Source organism: Athene cunicularia, assembly GCF_003259725.1.
Source record: "Athene cunicularia isolate RWA chromosome 8 unlocalized genomic scaffold, athCun1 chr8_part1, whole genome shotgun sequence".
Taxonomy (NCBI): Eukaryota; Metazoa; Chordata; class Aves; order Strigiformes; family Strigidae; genus Athene; species Athene cunicularia.
In genome coordinates this window covers 13160235-13183821 of record NW_020799109.1, presented here as the reverse complement: position 1 = coordinate 13183821, position 23587 = coordinate 13160235, and the positions used below count along the sequence as shown (strand labels likewise).

Below are 23587 nucleotides of genomic sequence, written 5' to 3'. Positions count from 1 at the left end.
TTCTAGGGGAGGAGAACAGGCTTGCTAGCTAATCACTAGTAAACGTGGCAGCAGAAGCGTAGCAGCCAGCCACGCAGCAAGGTACTGGGAGTCAGTAATCCTAGTGGTAGGCAAAGCTACTGACAGGCTAAAGCCAAGGGGAGAGTGTGAGAGAGAGTGGATAATTCAAAACTCAGCTCAGGTTTTCTAAGCCCAAATTTCAATCAGCAACATTTTATGTAAAACTTGTGGCAATGTTCAGCTATCAAAAGAGAAACACAAAATGTTGGCTTAAGGAAAAGAGGAGGATTGGTTAAAGCGTTTGGAAGCAAACATGCCCTGCTGCTTTCAATGAGTCTGCAGGCTGCACATCTCATGTTCTGACAACAAAACCACTGATCATGAGTAAGTTTCACTGACTTTTTTGAGTAAGTTATGTTGTTTATCCTTTGATAAATTGGTACACTGAGAACTAGGCTATAAAAAAAAAAACCCCAAACTTGTTTACCATTAGGCTAAGATTTTAGTCTGAACTGTCCTAATTTCTTTCTAAAGGATGCTCCATTCCACCAGATAATCTCAGCTCTTTATTAACTTAGACCCTTTGTGTGCTTGTATGAACCTGTTGCAAACAATCTGAGTAACTGTTGAGCTTCCCCCTTTGAAATTAATACAGTTAAAAAATTAAAAAATTAAGAAAATGCATCAAAACTCTACTGCCATGGAGAAAAAGGTACTCTCATGACTTAAAATATGCTTCCTCTATTTCAGTATATGCATAAAGTTGAGGTAAGGGAAACCTGGTTATTTTCATGTGTCCTGTTTTCCTTAGGGAGAAAGCAGAGAGGATTTTATTAGGTACAGTACTGCACAATTAAAAAATAAATCAGTTGAAGTTTTTATTAAATCCCCGTTAACTGAATAATCAGCTCTCAGGGGCGGGGAGCAGGCTGCTGAAAACAGGAACAGCAGACCAGCTAGAATGCATTCCTGGTTTTGCTAGGCTTTGTATCTTGACACTAAAGGCATCATTCATAAAGATTTGTCTTGCCAGGAACCCAAGAGGATCCAATGACACAGCGCTGAGGGACGAGTTGAATTAACGGTTGGTTGCAGTTGTCAGCACACCCTTGTACAAGAGCTACCACTGCCAGGTCTGACAGTCGGGGAAAATGCACAGAGGGGTGCAGGGCTGTGCTCCGCCACTTCCTTCACCATGAGGCTGTACTTTTAAATTTTATGCTGCATCTTACATATTCTCTGTTGCTCCTAAGCTGAATTGCAGAGGATTGGTCATGGGAAGCTGAGAGGGTATGGCTGTTACATTCAGGTGTATGATTCCTACCACAGAAATGCACCCCAGAACCAGGGGCATCGTGGCTGTAAATGTCTCTGGTCCTATAAAACCCTTCAGTGTTCTGAGCCTGGGTGCATGTCACTTTCTATGCAAGTGTTTTCATGAACGTAAATGTCAAGCATTGCTTTTCCACAATTCACTAAAATAATTTATACAATGAAACTAAATCGTACTGATCTGGAGTTGATTTAACTTCCCATTACAAGGTGGCTATACCCCATCATGTGAGTTAATTAAGTCTGCTCCTTGGACCATTTGTGTTTTGGCAAATCAGCTAATATATGTCCAACACTTGCTTAAAGCCATTACTTATTTCAAATCCTGGTAGCAATTCTATTCAGTATGGTTCACTGGCTCAAATATGCCTATACTCATATTTTAACAACTATAGTATTTGCACCGTTTAACACCGACTGTCATAAAAGTAATCTCAGATTATCATGTGAAACATGGTGCTTCTTTTAATAGCATGTTTAAGCTCAGTAAAATAAAAATGTATTTTTATGTTACGGAACATCCTCTGAAGCACTGCTGAATAACTCAATACATGTTGCATAGCATACATAAGCATTTGGGCAAAACAAATGCTTAGAAGAGAATTTTTTTATTTCATTGCAACCTTATACTGTTGAGCTTCATGACAGGTTGTTGCTCTTGGCAACAGTCTTAATACGTCGTAGAAGGCAGTGAGAAAATTGTATTTTAATCTATAAAAATACTCAGTTGTTTTCTTCAAGCATATATTGTTACACAGCTGTTTACAACTGGATTTTACAGGTGTAACATATGAATTAGATTGATATGAAGGCATGAAAATATTAGAAATACTATGTTTATGTTTGACACCAGGAACCAAAATATACTGCAATATCACTAATAGGATTAAAAGACAAAAAGTGAGATCAAGGCAATGCTGGAATTGTGACCTCCAGAAATTAAATATCTGGTCTCACAGGATCTCTAGAAACCCTACTTTCAGTCTCGTTACTATTATTGGTACTCAATCACCAATTAGATGATGGTGGCATGGCTTCTGATAAAGCTCATAGCTCTCCAATTATTTTGGTTAGGGATTTATTAAGTAGATCAGACTTCTAAGGAACTGACTGGAACCCATCCAGAATTGCAACCAATTTGTGCAAATTGTTCAGCTTTTGTCAATCAGTCAGTCAGCACCTTTATGTCACTTCTTTTGTCGTCTTGCTATTCAGTACTTAGCTCATTTAATTAGGGTATCCACAGGTAATTATCAATACAATGCTATACAGTGGGAATAACATTTTAGTTTTGGAATCAATCTCTTGCCTCTAGGAATACAGCTAAGCACTAAAGAGGTAAGAGTACAACAGAGAAAGCTAGTAGTCTTTATTCTTGTGTGCATCTTATCTTGAGGCTGACCACTAGAAACCTGCTTTTTTAGCTAATGCACTTTTTATCATTCTCAAACCCCCTACCCCTGACACCAAAGACTGCCCACCCCCCCCCTCACACCTTGATCATTCATCTTCATCTCATTTTGAACATTACCAAAATGGCCTTATGGGTGGGGTTTGTAGGCTAGCTAGCTTGGGAACTCCCTTTCAGATCTTCAAAATATGACCTAACCTTTCTCCCTGAAGTACTGCTCTTTGCAAATGTCGTGCTAGTAGAAAAAAGTAATATCCCCTTTGTCAAAAAGAGATAATAGATGTATAGCTACTACTAGACTTCACCGTGCTTCATCAATTTCTTCTGCCTTGGCAGCCCCCAGATGACTGGAGCTATGCTGTCTGACAATTGATGGTAGATGAGTTTTCCATTAAACAGAGGAGAGATCAGATACACGATCTTCTCTACTATATATACATCTAATCTTTGTTTTAATAAAACTAGTACCTTTTACAGGAAAATATTTCACCTAGAATTTTCTTTTCCTGTGCTGCTTCACAAGACATTTATGACCTCATCTACCTATATAACCCTCATGGTCTACTTGGAAGGCAGCCAGGGATGCCATCTGTAAAAAGAAAAAGTTGTGAAGTTACCAAGGAACGTTTTCCTGTTTACAAGCAAAATATTTCTGACAGATGTTATGGATTTTCAGTGCTTTGATTTTTTTAGCTTCAATTCTTTTCCAGTTCTTTGTCCCTCAAAGGCTTTTTCTTTGAAGACATTCAAGCCTCAGTAAGCACAAATAATAAATATATAAATAATTAAATCCCCCAAATGCCTGACTTATATTCACACACAGTTTCAGAATTAGTACCAATTATTAAGGAGGAACTGTGATCACTAATCTCATAGGACTGGTTTTCTGTTGAACACTGAGGTATCATCTGGAACTGAAGCAGACAGTTGACAACTGGAATCAATCAACTTATAAAGTTTTTGTATTAATAATATAGTTGTTTAGTGGAGTAGCCATAGTATTTTAAGGTGCACTTGTAGATAAACAAGATGTTAGGTGGCTTGTATGAAGTTTCCAACTGTAAAGCAATTTTTTTGCCCTTGTTCTTGGGCAAATGTTTGAGGTTGGTCAAGACTTTGCTACAGTACATATGTCCATATTTGAGGAATATGAGAAAGGCATCCCACCAATGTCAAAGGCAGTATAAAAAATGTAGTTCTCTAAATTTCACATTAACTCACCTGCTGCGGCTTCGTTGTTTGCAAATAGTTTATTGTCAACTGCTGAACTTATGTCAAAGAACACTTCTTCCTCATCTCTGTCTGCATAAAAAAAAAAAAAAAAAAAAAAAAGACACGCTTACTGCTTCGCTGAACATCAACATGTAACATGATTTCTCACCCCAAGCCTTCTTGATAGGAATCTTTCTATTTTTCTGTGTGCTTTCCACTGCTTTAGGTATGACTCATTTTAATTTTGACTGAGAACTAAACTAATTTTGTAAATTACTTTTCCTATTTTTAATAGCTTGTCAGAAACAGAAGCTACAGTAAAATTGACCTACTCTCAGAGAATGAAGTTTCAAAGCAGAAAGTAAAACTACTAATGCATACTACTTTTTCAACTATTGGATGATGGAAAAAACCAACAGCATAGAGAGCAGAAATGTGATTACTTTATTGTCACTTCTTTTCAGAGATGAGCATAATTAGCCGTTTAATTTGCAAGTGAAAATTTTTCAGCAACTTCTGAATTGTCTGAAACCAATTTTTGTCACATGTATGTGTGTACAATTTCTTCAAGTAGTTGAGCAAAATTCTAAGGAAAAAGGGTTTTCTGAAAGTCCCCCATTATACAGAAAAGGCAGCTTTCCTTGCTCTCACACTAGCAGAAAATGTATTGGCTCAGTCATAAATTAATAAAATCAGGAAAGCACTGTCCTTTAAAATTCAAATAATTACTTTATTAACATTTTAAACTTTTTTTCATTTAGTCTATCTTTTACCTGAATTCTGATACTGATTCTCCCAAGTTTTTTCTCAGCTCTGACAGGTTTGTTTTATGGCCAGGTGACATGCTTGACAGTACGTTTGTGTTTTATCTTATCGCGTTTATCAAGCTTCATTCATTTAGACCATCACTTATTGAGGCCTCCTTTGGAAAAAGACTGAGACATTTTATTACTGTTGCTCTGGACTTTTTCTTATTCCTTGAATTGAGGCCAGGTATGTTACCATGGAAAAAGGAAATACTGTAACCTCAAGTTACAGGAGCAAGCAAACAACAGTCACATCATATGGCTGTCATTCAGTGCATGCCACCCTGTATAACAGTCACTATTTTCAATCATTCTGTATCTCCAGTGTAATGTTTTAAGATGCAGCATGAATCCCAGGGCAAAAAGCAATACACCAGTGATTGCAAGCTCATGAACTTCAGTGGGCTGTTTCTTCCAAGACCGTTAAGCACCTTTTCGGATGTCTCGCCAACACCTGCCTGTCTCATGGCTTTTCCCTACCTATTATTTTTACCATGGAGAAAGAAGTTGAAACTCTACTAGAACATTGCTGCAGAAGATAACATTTATAGAGATGAAATTGTTTTGGAATATCTATCTATCTATCTATCTATCTCAGACTATAGCATGACAGTGAGTTAATTTTAGAGAGATACTGAATTCCTTGTCTAATACCCATCACTGCAAAATCAGTATCACTCTCTTCATTATGCCTTATGATGACTTATGCATTATCTATATTACTTAAGCTGTTCAGTCACTGGTAATGAAATTCACTTTCTTATGGAATTTTGTTTTATCACCTCAAGGAAAACTCAGAGGGAAATATCATCCCTAAAATAATTATTTAGAGTGGCAAATGTCAGAAATAGTTCAAAAATAGGGAAAGAACATCAAAGAGACAAAGAATGATTCTACAAACTGAGTCTGTGTGAACTATAGAAAATGGAAGCTTGTGGAAGGCCAGAGTATACTAGAGAGAGGCAACCACTGTAGAGTTTCTTGCCAACAAGCTCAACTCTCAACACCTGTCTGAGTGTTCAAAGCCTAATTGATTTAGTCCTGATTTAATTCTCTAAGGTCTTAATATTTAGCTTTATGCTTAGCTCAGCTCTAGACTTCATTTCCATCCCAGACGAGCCTACTATAACTATCAATACACAGAGGTTTCTGACTGGTTCTTGAAATGCAGTTTCTGGCTCTGACCTGAGGACCACTCAGATTCATTCTGTGATGCAGCACCATTGTCCATCTGTCTGGGCAGACATTTTCCTATTCTTAAGGAGTTCTTTTGCCATTCAGTGTTAACCAAAACTCAAAGCATTATTTTTTATTTATAAAGCAGAAATTTGTGTTTATCTATTAGACGGATTACATTTTAACTTGTGTCAAAACTGAGGCTTGTGGAAAAACAGGTCTTAAATGAAGCTGTTGCACTGCTGTTGGACAATTTATTATCCATGCAAAAAGAGCAGCTTTGGAATGTGTGTCTCTAAGGAAGTGTGGGGATATGCTTTTCTTCTGTCACTTCTCAGCAAAAAAAATGTACGCACTTCATTAGATATGCTAGGGAAGACATACCATATAATATTTGCGGGTATGTGTATGCATAAAAACCAGTAAATTGTAACCAGGACATGTCTGATTGTTACTGTGTAGGTCACACCACACTTGGAGAGATGACAGGCTTACTTTCTCATTAGTAGCATTCCTCTGAATAATCCAGTTTACCATGAAAAAACACATGATCAATCTCAAAATGTTCTGAAGGTTCCAAGGATTTGAAACATCAACTTCCTCCATTCAAAGAACACCAGCTGTGCTTCAGTACTCTGAAAAATCTGGGCTTTGTAATGAAAGCCTATGTTGTCACCCAAAGAAGACCAATTATTTGAAGCTTGCACACAGACTCAGTTTTCCACTCACTAAATGAGAATTGTAATACCCTGAGCTACAGGAAGGCAAGGTAGTTTTCACAGAGAAATTATTTTTTGAAAGTAACCATGTGAGTTCTGTACCTCACTCAATTGCTAAACATTTTTAAATTAAATCCTTTGGTAATTATTGGAGGCTTGAATAAAACATAAAAGGTACTCAAAGAAACCTATTCACAAAGAAAAAACAGTAAAACTCGTACTTTTAGCAGAACATGTCTCAGTCAATTGGTTGCTTTCCCCACTGAAAACAAATCCCTACTTGCTTCAAAACATAGCTCTTTGCAACTAAATTATCTACTGGTATCTTTATGGATGGCTCAATTTAATTATAAGTCAAGGCTTATGTTTTATAGAAACATAATTTTATTAAACATGCCACTGAAAGCATTTGCAATACATAAACCAGGTTAACTGTATTGTTATCCAAATTGACATAATCTTTATCAGTGATCTAGGAAGAAGCAAAGTATTTCTTCCCTGTAAAGTCAGTGGCTTCTGAAGTCTGAACTCACTCTACAGTGTTTCCCTTAATGAGACACTAAATGGGTTTTTTTGTACTTGGCATCTCTCTTTGGGCAGGAAAAGATGAGGGAGGACCTCTGAGGGCAAGAGAATCACATTTCTTTAAGAAACCAGCCTAAATCTCTGATCCAAGAAAGGTTTCACACACCTTTCTGAAGCACTTTTGGGGGCTATGCTTGGTAAAAATCCAGTAAACCCTTTTCCTGCCCAACATACACATGTGAAAGCTGCAGGGCAGCAATCTCCACATCACTTCTATGAGTGGTCCTGCTTCCAAGATTTATCTCCCTGTGACAAAGGAAAGTACGAGAGGCTTTTTCTACCTTCTTTCTCCTGTCAGTTAATAATGGTGTTTCTGCAGGAGGAAGAGGTAATAAGCATCACTTGGGATGATTTGAATTTACCACACTCACATGCCGTAGTTACACCACATGCTGTGCTGCTCCCACCTGATTTGGGGGAACGCATCCCAAGGATTAAAGCAGGACCACCAACAGATCCCTGAAGTCTCCAAGATTTCTTTTACTTGAGTTTCAGATAGTTTTGCTTTGCTCTGACACTATGATTTAGTAAAGAAATTACAAGTCATGTACCTCAGTATAAATTGATTTTATTATTTTTTTAAATCAGTGATGACTGGCGTAACAATGAATTTTCTGGAAAGTTTATTCCAGTTTCACATGAACATTGTTGAATGGGAGGATTTGATGCTGGCACAGTGCTATATATAAAAATGATCTAGATCTTCTGCATTGTAAATTATTGTTCTATGGAAAGCAGGATATACTTACTGCTCTCAGGGAGAAAATGATTAGAGTTTCTGAATAAGTAGCCAACAAATCCTAGCCAACAGGAGCTTCACAGAAAAACTGTCCAAGTTGTTGAACACTGCAAATTTCCCTAGTCAATGATGATAAATGGAGGTTTGGTAATACCACATATTGAGTTAAAGAAAAAAGTGCACAGCTCTTTCCTCAAGTTTATCTGTATCAAGCATTAAGAAAACTGAAGTTAATTATAATTTTGGGTGAGAGTGAAGTCATTCAGCCTCGTACCGCCTCCCACAGACTTATTCACCCCCAGTGACACTGCTGCTCTTTTAAGGTGATTTGTCCAAAATAACAGCCTCAAAATAGGGGATCACATTAGCCTTTCAAATTGGAGTACAGGAAAACTAGAAATAAATCTGGTTGCAGCGGATTCACAAGGAATTCTTGTCTGTGCACTTTTGAAATAAAGTTAGAAATGGAAAAAGCATAAATAAATCCCAAGCAAATAGATGTAGTTAAACAGCATTTGCAACAGTGGATGAAAATGTCCTGTTTTAGAACATGATGGATGTCAGTGAAAACAAAATAAGCCATTTCCAAATTAAAATAACAACACTGGGCTAATTGCTCTATGGCAATATTCCCATGCACCTCAAAATCAAACAGGATTACGGGCACTGGATGATGAATGCTCTATTGTTCTCTTTGCGGGCAAAAACTTCAACAATATCTGCAATTCATAGATGTCTGAGTGTTTTCTCTGTCGCTGAAACATGTCACTTGAAGAAATGCCCAAAATACTGTACTTTCAAAGGTACAGGCGATCTGATTATCAGACCCACATGCTGCAAGTAAGATGGTATTCATATGTGCTCTTTGGATCTCTTGGTCTTGTCTCAGTAGGAAGTTCTTTGTCACTGGTCTTCAAGAGCAGAAGTGAGTACAGTGTGCTGAGTCTCTGACCATTGCAGTCAGTGCTGGTCAGAAAAAAGGTTGCTTTGAGTTGTTCTTTTAAGTCACATCCTCAGGTACAGACTCTTCTGTGATGTTTGACTAATTTTTGGCTGTGGAAAATAGGCCATCAGACCTCCAGTCGTAAATAGGATAGGGGATTTTTTTTCGCAGATAAAGCAATTTCCGAAGGAAGATTTATAGTGAACAATTAAGTGAACAGGAGTTCGGTTGTGCTGCTTAGTCAGAGGGTCTAATTAGATGTATCAGCAGGAATGCTGAATGTAAGCCAAGTGATAACATTGCGGTGTTTGGCGCAGGGGTGATAGCTCCTGGATGCTCTGTGCAGTGCTAATATCCACAGCTGATGAACTGGAGGGAATTCCAGATGGGCTCTGAGAACGATTACTTGACTACCATGTCTAATAAGTGAAGAATTAGGGCTGAGATCAAAGGCTTGTTCCCTGTACCTTTCCATAGGGAAGAGAAATTTTAGAAAAAGTTGTTATATCCAGCAGACAAACTTGTAAGATGCAAGTGAGACAAATTCAGAACTGAAGCAAGCAACAAAATTTATTCTGCTGCCAGTTTATTTTCTGCTTAATTAATCATAATTGGCAATGGATTCCCTATGATTTGAATGCTTTAAAGATTGTTCCTAAAAAGAATAATAGTAATAAATTGAAATAGGAATTAACTCAAGAAAGTCTGCAGTCTAAAAACTGCTCTACATAGCCATAGCTGTCACTTCAGGCTTTATAATCTATATTAACCAGCTATACATGGAAGTGGAACACAATTGTTTAGGAAGTAGAAAAATCATCCATATATTACCACCTGCAACAGAAGAATTTCTTTTTAAATTAAAAAAAAAAAGGCATGGTAAGCCACAGAAAAGAAATCATGGCTTCTGGTATCACAGTTATCCCATGCTTTTAAGAGATACCTAGTTTAGAAGTCAGATTGTACCACTCTTCTTGAAGCGTTGGTATTTTTTGGTTGAAAAGTTGACAATCCTTTAGCTAGTAACATGAAGAGATTCGTAAGATTGAGCAAGTTAATGATTTTCTGGTGACAGTAGCTACAGCTGTGACAAGAACAACTCACTATTTTCATTCAAACGGGTTTAGGCATGGGTTTGCTCCTGAAGGACTGAAAACAAGTAAGACTAGTTTTATTTTACCCTTGGTGATATGAAAAGGTGAAGTGAGACACTCACTTCGAATGTGTAGGTGCTGCTTAATGATTTTTGGACACCCACACAGAAATCCCTTTATTTTTCCATCCCTAGTTTGCTTTTCTTAATAATTACAAGCTGACTTGTGCAGTTACTTCTAGAGAACTGTGGAAAATGCAGAAGAAAAAAAATTCAGCAACATGGGAAAACAGTAAAGAAATATGTGAGGTAAAACATATAAGGTAGGATAATAACCACTGGGAAGGGAGGACAAGAAAAAAATCGAAACCTTGTACAGGAAATATAATAAGCAGAGGAACAGAAGAATGGAGCTAGAATATGCAGACTGGGAGCTCAGGGAATATTTCCCTATTATAAACTACTTTTAACGATATTCCTTCAAAAAAACCCCCACAAACAAAAAACCCTTCAAACATAAAATGAAGGGGAGAGGACATAGGGGAGAGAGACTTCTCTGTAATCCATTCTCTAGTTCTAATATTATCTTACTTTTATATCAAATACTCTGAAATCTCAGACTGTTTATATGATACTGTATCACAAAAGAAAAAATTACAGCTGAAATTACAGTAGAGCTCACCAGTGATTTATAAAAAATTATGCAGTTAGCAGTGGTAATAAATTGGTATAAGACAGAAATTTAGAAAAAACTGTATTGGAGATTATACCACCATTATTAAAATCCTAAGAAATACTGCGGGTTTTCTAAAATAAACCACTTAACACCTTATTTTTTTTTTACCTCAGGAGTTCTACAGAGGATTCATAAATTACCGCAGAGTCCCCATACTTCTATCACTAAAGTTTCTCAAGTTCCACTTGTCATGCAAGTGTCTACTGCTATGAGTGCTACTTGTAAATAAGCACGAAGGTGAATGTTCACCAGCCCTGAGTGGAGCTGACAGTTCTGTAGGGGCTGCCGCTAGCTTTTGTATGTCCCAAATTCACTTACTCGAAATAGGTGCAATGTGAAGCCACTAACTACATAATTTTTGAACACATTAGGTGCACAGAAGAAAACTAGTATGATAAGAACTAATTAAAATTAAACCATCAAATTCAAATGACTTCTTCCAGTAACACTAGTGAGAACTGAAATGACCCTCAAAAAGTAAAATACACAGTTATAATGGAAACTTAACAGCTAATTTAATTGCCTTATATGACAAAATGTGAAAATATGAACATTCACACCCATGCACACAGACAGATCAAACCTGCTCTGCTCATCTAGAAACAAAGAGATGGACCCGGAATAGATTTAGGGATTTTGTTACATCTGATATGAAATGCAAAAATGCCAGAATCTGGCCCATTTCCACGTTAGTACAAAAGAGGATATCTTGGGACACTTGCAGTTGGACTGCTAATCACTTCCCTTTTCTATTAATTTGGCAGTATATAAATAATGCAGTTACTACAAAAGAGAGGCTTTGGGGGTTTTTTGTTCTTAAAGTAATTTTCTGTTATTTCATGCTAAACTCAAGAACTTAGTGCTATGGCACACAAGTGTGGAAATGTTTTGACAGTTTAATTCCTTTCACAGTAAAACTGTTAAACCAGCATCCATACTTGTAATATGGAACAGTATGACACCAAGTAAATGGTATGTCTTATCTGAAGAAACAATTAACAGTAAGCAGAAGTAATAGCCTGTCTTTGTAGGTTTATGTGGAGTAATAGCTTTTGATAGGCAGAAAGAGGGAGAAGTTCTATCTTTATGCTGTGATCATGTTGAGCAACACCCTGACTTACATCAGTTTTCAGCTGTTAAAAATGAGCGCCTTGGGCAACGTGGTGTTCAGAGTTGATGGGAAAGTCACCATGCAATTACGGGCTCTTGTAGACCAGAAAATGGGCAAACTGAAGGAGAGCTAGATTTGATTGGGGGTGAGGGGAGAAACCAATAATTTGGTGGCATGGTAGGTAGAAAATTAATGAATGGGAGCAGGGGGGCAGAAGGCAATTACTTGTTTGGTAGGGAGGCTGATGGAGTGAGAGTGGTGCCACAGGTGGAACATACATACTTTCCGTAACACCAAGATGCAGAGCCTTTCTGTCTGAGCAGATACTTAAGAGCACTCAATGTTTTTTTTCTTCCCAATAAGGATATTCATCTGGATGGCTGGTGACTGATACGTGGAAAGCAAATATATTGCTATTTTATTTCTAAAATCACTTTTGCATCATGTTTTCCATTTCCTCAGAGGGGCTCTGAGCTTCCAGTCGGCATGGTCCTCCACTACATTTGTATCTCTCTAACTTTTTAAAGCTGAAGTCAATTTAACATAGTAATAAACAATTCAAAATATTTCAGCCATTTCTCTACACTACTATGACTCCTACAATAAATATTCTATTTGCCTCTAAAGTTGTCATCAGGAATCAGAATTAGGTAGCATATGTATTAGTTCACATAGTATTTAAGGGACATGATTTGCATGTGTGTGTTTTGGGTTATCTGACTTGTCGATGTCAAGTAACTTTTCAAGCTATAAATACAGCTACCATCTCTACATATCAACTCTCTAAGCATATTCACTTTGTCAATAACACATATTACATCTGTCCACCAGCCTCTACAGCAAAGTCAACTATATTAATTATTTTTGAAGATTAATTAAAGACAAAGAGATGCTTTAGCAAATGCACATAAAGACCTTTTCTACCTTGACAGCACAAACACTTTTTCTCATTTTAAAAAATACGCATTCCACCGTTAGAGTAATTTGCACTATGCCTTTGCTTTTTGAAGGAAATTGCCTTTAAAGAGGCAAATGGTATTACGAAGAATGAGAACAGTCGTGTCAAGCATCAAGACAGATCACTACTGAAGAGCCTGAATGGAAAACTGAATTAGAGTCTGAGTTAGGAGATGCTCCATGATTTATTTGTTACTCTGTTCCTGTAGAACCCAGGAAAAAATTCAGCCTGAGGGAGAGATCATCTTATTCTCACCTCCACTGGGTCTAGAATAAATTATTTGATTTTTACTTTAATGCACCTAACCCTAAAGGAAGGGGAAAGACATTACTGATTACAGTCAGGTATGACTGGATGCTGTCCAAATCTTCATACAGCTTTAACAGCCCTCTGTGTCTTAGGTTGCAATATCTTTTCTTTCCTCTTACATTACTGGAGCTCACAGCAATGCTGCAAATCATGAAGCATTAATGTAAAATTCAGTGTTTTGAAACATAGACAAAGGGCAGAGCAGTACAAACAAGTTGCATGGAACCCAGTCAATAGCAGCTGTATTTGTCAGTTTGCTATACACAGCTCAGTGACATTACAGGAAGATCTAGAATTACCCAAATCTTTCCCATACGCCTTTGTTTTTTCATTTCACAGCAATAATGCTTGTCCTCCAGTAGTTTTTGTTCCATCTTTATCTGGGAAGATTTCTGATAGGGCTTGGATGTGTCCTAGCTCTTTAAAAGTTCATGGGAGCTCATCCTATTTCATATAAACCAAGAGATTCTGTGGGAATAAACCAGTTAAGGGCCGGTTTCTACAGTGTTAACTCCCCTACTTCCTCCAATACCACATGAGCTGAGTATTGGAATGTTCCCATTCCCAGAGCACCCAGTTCAGTGAAACAGATCTGACTACTAGTATGTTCAAATAAATGCTTTCCTCAATACCTTTAATTTTTAATATTGAATGCAACAGTACTTTTCAGAAAGAATGATCCCTAAAGCTGCAAGACATTAACCAGTATGTTTGTGCGTAGAGAGACTTTTCCTGAATGAAGTTTAAAACGTGTTTTCCTCTGCCTAAGTGCTCCTGGAGCTCTTGTGTCACTGTCTCTTTTGTTTAAAACAAAACGAAATAATTTTCTAGCATCAGCTCCCACAGCACATACAGATTGCAGAGAGGCATCCAAAATAAATACGTAGCAACACTGGTTTCCCAGAAAAGGTCCATACAAGCAGCAACTCTGATTCAAATAAGGCAACTAAAACAAATTTTAGAAGAACTCGGAAATAAAAGACATTTCTGCCTATAAACATTTTCCTCCAGTGATAGTTTGCACTTTGCTTCAATTAAAAGAATTGATACTGCTCCCAAATACACCTAATATTTCCCTTTCAAGATCAATAGCATTTCTCCTGTTGGCTTTTGTGGCAGAAATTCTGAATGAAAAATACTAAAATATTGTAGGTCTTTTACCATTAGATGATGTTGTTACAACTGGTACCAAAAATATGATTTTTGCCTTTGTATCATCACATTTTTCTAAGGAAGAATGCTACCAACTGAAAGTCAACAAGAGAAGTGCTGCATTAATTTCAACTGCAAATTTAGCTACTTAAGCACGAGAACTAATGACTCAGATGCAAGAAAAAGCATAGGGTATACCATAGGCTTAAACATTAGCTGCTGTGGGGTTTTCATATGCAAAATCTAAATTTAATTCAGTAAATAATTTAACATTTGTAGGTGTCTAACACCTCGGCAATATAGGTTGTTTCATCTGAAATAGTTGTAATTCTTTGAAGTGGAATTTCAGACTGTAAGAACTAGAACATTTGAAAATTATTAGCTTTTCTACTTGCCTTGGAAGAAAAACTTTACTTCCCAGCTAAACAGTTGCTGTGTATTTACATTAATTCTGACCCAGGATAAGCAGTGTTTCCAGTGGTGGTTTCTGTATCAATAAATGTCATAAATGGCATTGGAATCCTTAATAATAAGCCCTTCCTTGGTCATCTTGAGCTGAACAGTGCTAAATTTCAATGAATTATTTATCTCTAGAAGCATGACTCATGCCAAACTCAAGATAATATTCAGCAAATGTCAGTTTGATTTCAGGATGGATTCATAACACCAACTTCCAATTTCGCTGCCTCAGGAAGGACACGAATTTGTTTCCTGCAGCAAGAAGTGAGAGCACTGCTATTTTAATTTCTGTAACAGAAAGTTCCATTTAGCTGTCTAAATTACTGGAGCGTGTTGTTTCAGAGCACAAAGGAGACTATTTGATTTATAAATGAAAGCTGGCAAGCTAAGAAGATACTGACAAAAACTATTGCTTTAGTCATCACAGAATATGACGTTCTTACATCTAGCATGTATTTTTTGAAAACAAATGTAGGACAAAATCCCACGTGATTATGTGGATGAAAGCATTTTTTAAATATCATAACAAAAAAGTGGATGAAGTGGAACTGATTGACATAATTTATTTAACTTTCTAAAGCTTTTGACAATATTTCTACGCAGAAGCTACTAAATGAAACATAATTTTAGGGAAGCACTAAGTACTATAATGGGTTTATTAAAAAAAAAAAAGCATCAGAAATGTCCAAGGGATGTGTTGTCAACAAGTAGTACAGAGAATGCCCAGTATATTGACCAAGGAAATAGAAAGCAAAAATCAGATAATTAGAGTAGCTCACCTACTCTGATTAGGAAAATGAAGTCTGAGAAGGAAGTGTCAAGAAATGCAATGTAATGTGACAGTAGTGTGTGTTGCAGAAGAAAGATCTAAGTGAAGACTCCATAATCTTTCTTGTAATATAATTTCATGACTTTACCTTTGGCCGTCCACTCCCTGTTTGTTTGAGCTAACTGAATTACAGAATACCTGATATTCTAACACTTGAGGTCTAACACCACTGTGTTAATACATTGTTGAGATATCAGTAATTTATTGCAAAAACAAGCCAAACAACCTATATTGAGTATCTATACAACATTATCTATAAAAACTGCTATAACTGGCCATTGCTTCAATTTAGACAGAAAATTGGAACTTCTAATATAAAGGAGAATCCACTAGTTTACACTTACTAAACAGTAATTATTTTATAAAGTGGGGGTTTTCTCTGTATTAAAGTAGCTTCTGGCTATTCCACCACCACAGCTCCCTACATTGTTGCTATATTTTTCTCTTGGATAAGACTACATCATGGCACTTCTCACACCATGGCTGTTTTCAATGTCACTTTGTGGAACGGCATACAAGTAGGTTTCTCTGCAGATTCTACCCTTCCATTTCCAGCCTGGTGCCAGCATGGTTTGGTTTTGTTTGGGTTTTTTTGGGTTTGTTTTTGTTTTTTTTTTTCTGATTGTTTCAACCCTTAATTATTTTAGCAGAATAATCTCAATCTTACAGCTGTACAGCGATACTAATTTCTACTGGGATCCTGGCAAAACATAGGCAGCAAATTACAAAAATAATTGGTTTGGGTTTCTTTAAAATTGTCTGCTTTTTGTAATGTAAGTCAGCTCAAAGTGCACATAAGGTTGAAAAAAAGTAGTATACCTTCACCCCTGTCGTAGTACTGACTAGAACTCAAGTGGTGACTGGAAATAATAGCTATTTAGCTATAATTTAAGGAATATCCATTGTTTTTTATTTACCTTAATATAACAGATGTTCAATTTGTTTGCCCGTATTATTAAAATTTTACTATTGATAAAATTATTATTAAAACCATTCACATTATCCAGACAGAGTGGATAGCATAGGCTCTGACACACAGACCCTGGAAAAGAGGTTTGGTTTGGATTCAGGACAGGCTTTAGGAGAAAACATTGATTTGATTGTATTTTCTGCTTCTCAACAGTTAAGAAACAGCTATACAGTTATGACTAAGAATTAATGCAAGCTTATGTTAGCAACTGCAAATTACTTCAGTATAAGCTTATGGAAGCACTGTTAAAAGCAGCTCAGTGTAAATGGGTACTCTTGCATGCTTCTAAGACACAAACATGTAAGAAATGAGATATATATGACAAATTCTAAAATTATCTCTATTGGTCATGATACTCTGAAAAGTTGCAATGTGAATGAGTATAAGCAATACAGTCTTTATTTTTACTCAGTAAATGAATGAAGTGTTAAGATGCAATTTATACAGGTAGAACAAATTCATCATTAAGTTTTGTGATGTTTAGCTTCAATTCATTTGATACTAGGCTTAAAGGTATCTTTTACTGCATTTTTTTCTGTTTAAGATTCTACTTAAACAAAAGACATTCAAGAAACTGAAGATTTCTTTACCTTTGCAGTGAAATTACTTAGAATGGAAAAAAAAAAAAAAAAGCGTGAATACATCCAAATTTTTTTTTCTTACAAAAGGAATTGGGGGAGGATTTTAGGTTCCCATTCTCCTTTAACTTGGTTTAAGCTGTAGTAAGATAGAACACAAATTATTTTAAATATTCCTTTCTCTTTCTAGAATTTTTTGTTTTAATCCTGAATACAATGACTTAGTTCATATGACAGTAAAAATAATTTTAAAGAAGAAATAATTTCAGATAATCTTAAGCCTGAACCTGTTATATTTAACTCAGTTTTCTGGCATGCTTTGGCTACCTGTCCCATTTTTAAGTAATACAGGGTATGGCATTGTACTATGCAGATAGTCAAATTCAGTTTGTGTGCCCCATCAAGCATATCCTAACTACTAATCATTAATACAATTCCAATTCCTTCCTTGTGCATATTATAAATTTTATTAAATCTTCTAACTCTTATGGAATATTACATCAAAGATAGATTATTTTTCTCATGCTAAGGGACACAGTCTTCTCCAGTGAGCACAATCAGTGTATTGTGCAGGAAATACAAATACTCAGACTTGTGATAATTTATAGAACAAAGACAAGATTTGCAGAGTTTTCAAGACAGTTCAGTTCAGACATGCTAGTTCTTAAAACTACTCTGCAAAATCTTAAGTTGAAACAGTGACTGAATTCCATACAGTCATTATTGCTAAGGAGGGAAGGAAATTTTCCTTTTGGCTTGAACTCGAGTCTTCTAGCTCCCAGAAACTTTTGGAAGTCACTGTCCAAACTTCAAACATCTCTTATTTGATTCTATTAGTTTTGAGAGTAATAAAAGAAGAAAAATAATTTAGAGGCAGATTCTAATTATTTGTAAAGCTTACTCTGTATTAAAATTATGCCAAAGGAGTAGGTGAGCTGACTAAATACAAATATCCCAACAAACAAAAGTTCATATGGACCAGTCTACACTGAACAAACTAGATCCCATTTCCATTAAAAGCCCTCCATTGGGTCTTAGGATGTTGTTGACGTCCTCCTTCCTCCAGTGGGCAAGGCAAGAGTCTACAGAGAGACCATTTATACATGCTGGCTCTTATTTATACATGCAAAAAAGATTTTGCACACCAGCTAATTTTTAACTGATTCCCTGATGTGACCTCAATACTCTTGTACCTCATGTAATGAAAATTCTGGGTACTTGCCTGTGATTTCATTTGCAAAAGGTTTCCTTCTCTGAGCTGTACAACTGTTGTAAATACATAAACAGTCACTGAGGTAGAGTGACGCTCTCTACATACTTACGTTCCATCCCTACTCTAGTGAATAAATGATCACAAGCTTCTATCCCTGCTTAAGACTTTTCTATTTGTCCTTTTCCACCCTTAAGCCAAATCATGCACTTGAAAAAGGTTACATTCAGGTCTTGTTTCATGCCTCAAGTGTCAGTCATTTTCTAGTAAATCTTTTTTCAGGGTTTGTTTTTTTTTTCATCAGCAAAGTTTACCATACAAGAGCAACTGTAACCTTTAACTTAAAGAATAATTTATTACAAGGTATGTTATCAGAATAGAGTTATAATAAATTGTTGTGCAGCCTTAACAAGAAGCTATCAAATAAATTCTGTTGAAAGTTTTTCTCTAACAACTGGTTGTTAAGCTAAGGATTTTAGTAGAGACATCTTCCAAAGAAACATTGACATGATTTCTGTTAACAAGTCCTAACCTAACCTATGAAATATCTAGATATGTTTAGTTTACTGCGTATTACACTCACTAAACCTAGTGATTTTTCTGAGCAGTGGTCTCCTGACTGTAGTTCAAGGATGTAATGAATAGTTCTTAAAACCAAACTTATTTCAGAATTCACATGGCTCCTGACCTCTTTGCTAAAGTTCAAGAGATATGAGAGAACATGGATTGCATAAATGAAGAAAAGCTTCCTTCAAGCTCTGTTCATGGTACTGAAACTGAGCTCATTTGTGTCTTGCACCCCATGAACAAGGTCAGAGATGAAAGCTAAAGTACCCACAAAACCTTTAATGGCTATTACAGCAGACTGAGGTGACATACATAGCCTGAAGGACAGCAGAAATAATGTCCCTGTAAAAGAAACAAAAATGAGCAGCCTTGAGTTTGTGCGAATCTGTATTACGTAGAATCTATATAGTTAAATTCTTGCAATAGGTGAAGATACAAAGAGGATTACTGGCATTTTTTTCAGTGTATTGAGGACTGATGAATTTTATAAGCAACTTGACTAAAAACCATATTGCCCACATTCTAGGTTCCCTTTTAGTAAGGTCTCTGCATTTACACAGAAGTCTGTTCTTTTCAGTAGAGCAGACCAAAACAGCACAGAAGGCAGGAAACAGTAGGAAACTAGTGAAAAGTGTATTTTTAAATTGCCTAATTGGCGTCTTGCAGTGGTAGGCGAGGGAAAAGACCTTGGCATTACAAAAACTGTATTATTACCAAAACACAATGGATGGTAGAATGCGAGAAAAGACAAGACCTGACGTGCTAGACAGAGCAGAGAATTTTGAAGTACTGGTAATGAAATGTGAATGTGAAGCTTCAATTTGACATTATGTTTAAAGGACAGGAGGAGAAATCCAGTGGAGGACATCATGAAAAAAATGTTAAGATTTGACTAAACCCAACATAATTTTAGCAATTATATTTTTAACAAAATGGATCAAGGAGTAATATATTTATGAACAATCCTAAATATATAAACAACTGATCATAACAAGTTACACTGAAAAGATGCCACATTTTACACATCAAGTCCTCTATATGCTATACTGTGACTGGCATGAATGACCATGTTGTTGGCATAAAAATAGATTAACCATTGAGAAAGGAGACCACGGTTCTCCCTTCACAGAAAATTACAATGATAATTGTGATTTCAGTGTTGTAGTCATGTCTGGTAAGGTTTCTTTCCCCGTTTTATTATTTAAGTGGACTACTGGATTGTAGAACGTGATATGGTGACAACAAAGTGAACAGATAGTTATATTCACTGGCCATTAATGAAGCAAACTGCAGTTCTGTATCAGATGGAAAGGTACAAATGTTAACCCTGGGAGTAGGAAGAATGATAATTGTGCAAGAGGATAAAGAAAACATGCTTAGTTATAATAAAGACGAACTGCAGAGGATTCACAAGAGAGTCTTTGCCAAGAATTTTAGGTTACATCCATGTGATACGAGGCTACGCTGTGCAGAGATGTTTGTGCTAACACTAAATGATGTACCAGAGTTACAAGGAAAAAAAATAGCCATATTAGTGGCTACCTGATGTGTAATTATCAGTGAATTTAAGACACAAGGATATATTACTTCAGTGAAGTCCTGAATTAACACAATAGCAGTCTTTCCTAATTCTGAAGTATTTCATACAGTTCTTCAAAGTACTGTTTGGTAGATATTCTTTAGTTGTGTTAGAAAAAAAAAAAATCCTCCGAAGAGCTACCAGGAACATTCAAAAGGATATTCTGCAAGGGGGAAGATGTACCAAGGGAAGGCTTACAGTTCTCACTTTAGTACTGTGTACTGTAGTGTGGTATGTTCCCTGAGTCACACAACACATTAGTAGCCATGCAGCTTTCTCAGTTCTCCACCAACACCGTAGCTGCATTTAACCCTGTCTTGTTGAGCCTAAATGCTGAAATAAGACTCCAGAAGGCTGGAGAAAAAATGCCAGAACCAGGTCCAGAAGATTAACTGCATCAGACTTACTGCCGACAGTCTGAGCATCTCTTCTCCATTTTGACACTTAAATGGATTCCAACATTACAATAACTGAGCATCCACAAATGTGAATCAATTTAGTGTAATCTTTTATGTCTCCCCTCTCTTTCATACAGCAAAGGAAGAACAGGAGCAAATGCTCAAATAATTACAGGATGACACTAGATTGCATGACTAGAGGCCAGTCCACTCAGACTCATTTCACCCGTTTGATTCAGTTGAGTATGGTTGATATCAGAACAAACATTCAGTTGCCATGTGTGTAAGGAAGTAGAAATATTTAACAACAGCTAATGATACGAACTTAAGATTCAGGAAATAAGGATGTTAAATACTAGAATTGTAGGACATGAGCCACTAGATGTAGTGACGTTTTAATAGGACTGTGAGAGTGAGAGCTGAAAGACCATTCTATTTCTACTGATGTAGCAACTTGCATGAGTTGATATCCAAAATATTTCAACCAAATGGCAGCCAAAATGGTTTTGCTGTAAAACTGGGAAGTCACTGACTATAAACCTTTCACAGGAAAGATCCACCAGTGGTAGTCAGAGCTGGAAATCACTAATGGAACTTTTGGTAAGCAAGTGGTATGTTAACATTTACAGCAAAGTATGGCTGAAATGCAATTTTAGTTCTTCTGTTGGATGTTCACAAAATCATGTGTGGTTTAGGAAAGGAAAGGTTGCTTATGAATGCCATACTCAATACAAAAGGACTTCCCAGAGAAGAGGTATTTTTTCCAAGCTGGTTTCTTAATATGTGTCCTCTAAATAAGAAGAATTGATCTTCTTTAAGCCTCACTTTAACTATAAAAAGGAAATTAGAAGGTAATATTCATCCAAAGGACACAGCTTAATTACCTTGAAATGAACTGTTTAAATTAACTTGAAGAATATGTAGGGCATGTTATTTTAAATATCTCTTACAGTTCATTTCTCTGCATGATAACTTGGCTTAATTACTTATCTCAGCTTTAGCTTCAGTTCTGTAAAAAAACCTCTGTTAATTTTAAACATGTATCAGCTTTCACAGTGCCAGAAATGGATAAAATCTGGGATAGTATGGCTGTCAGAAACAGCATTCCCTCTCTTTCTGGAGTTCTAAATCAGCTTGTCCCATGCACTCATCAATGGCTAATTCTATAGCCACAATTGTCAAAGCTTGTTTCTTTTTTCAAAGTCTACTTCATTCAAGCTACTGGGTGTACAGGGGTCAGGGCAGATTTCAAAAAGCTGGTATTTATTTAAATCATAATGCTTCCAAAGTTAGAAAAGAACATGGTGTTGCACCAATTTTGCTACTGACCTCGGCAAAAAATTTCCACCCTCAAGGTTTCTCTGCATGCTTGCATGTACACAGATGGCAAGTTTCCAAGCTTGGTCATCTCTGGCAGACTGGTCACTCTCTGGCAGTAAATCGGTATTTCTGATATACTTAACTTGTTGACATAAATCATATAATCAGAGGCTGAAAATATTTTGAGGCTTGGAAAGTGTGTATATAGTGCACATACTTCTACATATGCACAAATTACTCATCTATCCCATATAAAATGTGAATATATTTACAAACTGTTTAGACACATTTCTACATAAATTTCACTTATATACTTTCTTTTGTAGTTCTTCAAAATATCTCACAAAGCAGTAACACATAAAAAATGTTGAGACACAGTGTAAAACCTAGCAGTGATGAGAGTATGTATAAACTTTCTCTAGTTCAGCAGTTCTACAGGAAACAGGTCCAGGTTCTTTCTCATATCCCAGTTTTTCTGCCAAAGATCTATCAAACGTAGGAGAGACACAGAGACCTTTAATTTGCAATGACAGCTAGCTCACTTTCTGAGCCTGCTGAGATCTAGTTACCTGTTCTAACCTTCAACTTACCTTTCATTGCTTTGAATCACCAAAAACTGAAAAACTGAAAAGTAATAGTAATTACTTCCCATCCCATATCTCATTTTCTCGTTATTATATAAGCATATACATTCATGGAGCCAGATAAAGATTTAGGAACCATGCAGCAAAACAGAAGACGACTCTTGAATCTCGAACAAAACCTCTGGTCTCCAGGTTCCCACAAATAGCTGCCTACATGCCTTGTTTGATTTGAAAAGTTTCTGACACACTGAAGTTTTTCTCCAGCTGACATTCAAAGCTATCTGGGTTTTTCTTTGCACCCCCCCTTGGTCATGACCAAGAAACAAGCCCCCTGAAGAGCCAGGGGGGTAGAAGTCTTATTAAAAGCACATCTAACATGATCCTACAAGACTGTGCTCATGACTGCTGTATTTTTAAAACAACTGAGAGGCATTTGAAAATACACTGGTGGCACTGAGCCAATCCATGGGAGATCTCAGTTCAGTACTGTCTACAAAGCAGAGCAAGTTCAAACCCACATCTATGACTTATGGGGAGAAAGGCTATGCTCAGATACAAGCAAGGCTGAGTTCGAGTGAACCATTCCTGACAAGTCTGTATCACTTTGCAGCCAAAAATGCAAGATCCAAAGCATCAGATGACATGTAAATGAGATCCTGAGCCTGCAGTGGAGAAGTGAGAGCATGCGGGGGAGGTGGTGGCTAACAGTCTCTATTCCTAGCATTACTTCAGGGAAAGGGGGGATATATATATATATATATATATATATATATATATATATATATATATATATATTATTATTATTATTATT

General features: G+C 36.5%; 1 protein-coding gene across 1 annotated transcript in view; it reads right to left on the bottom strand.

The window, feature by feature from the left end:
- AK5 (adenylate kinase 5) overlaps positions 1-23587 on the bottom strand; it is a 96066-nt gene that overhangs the window by 44043 nt on the left and 28436 nt on the right. The window contains exon 6 of the mRNA XM_026854364.1: positions 3965-4055. Within this exon, the coding sequence (XP_026710165.1) occupies positions 3965-4055 (91 nt within the window). The remainder of the gene's footprint in view (positions 1-3964; positions 4056-23587) is intronic.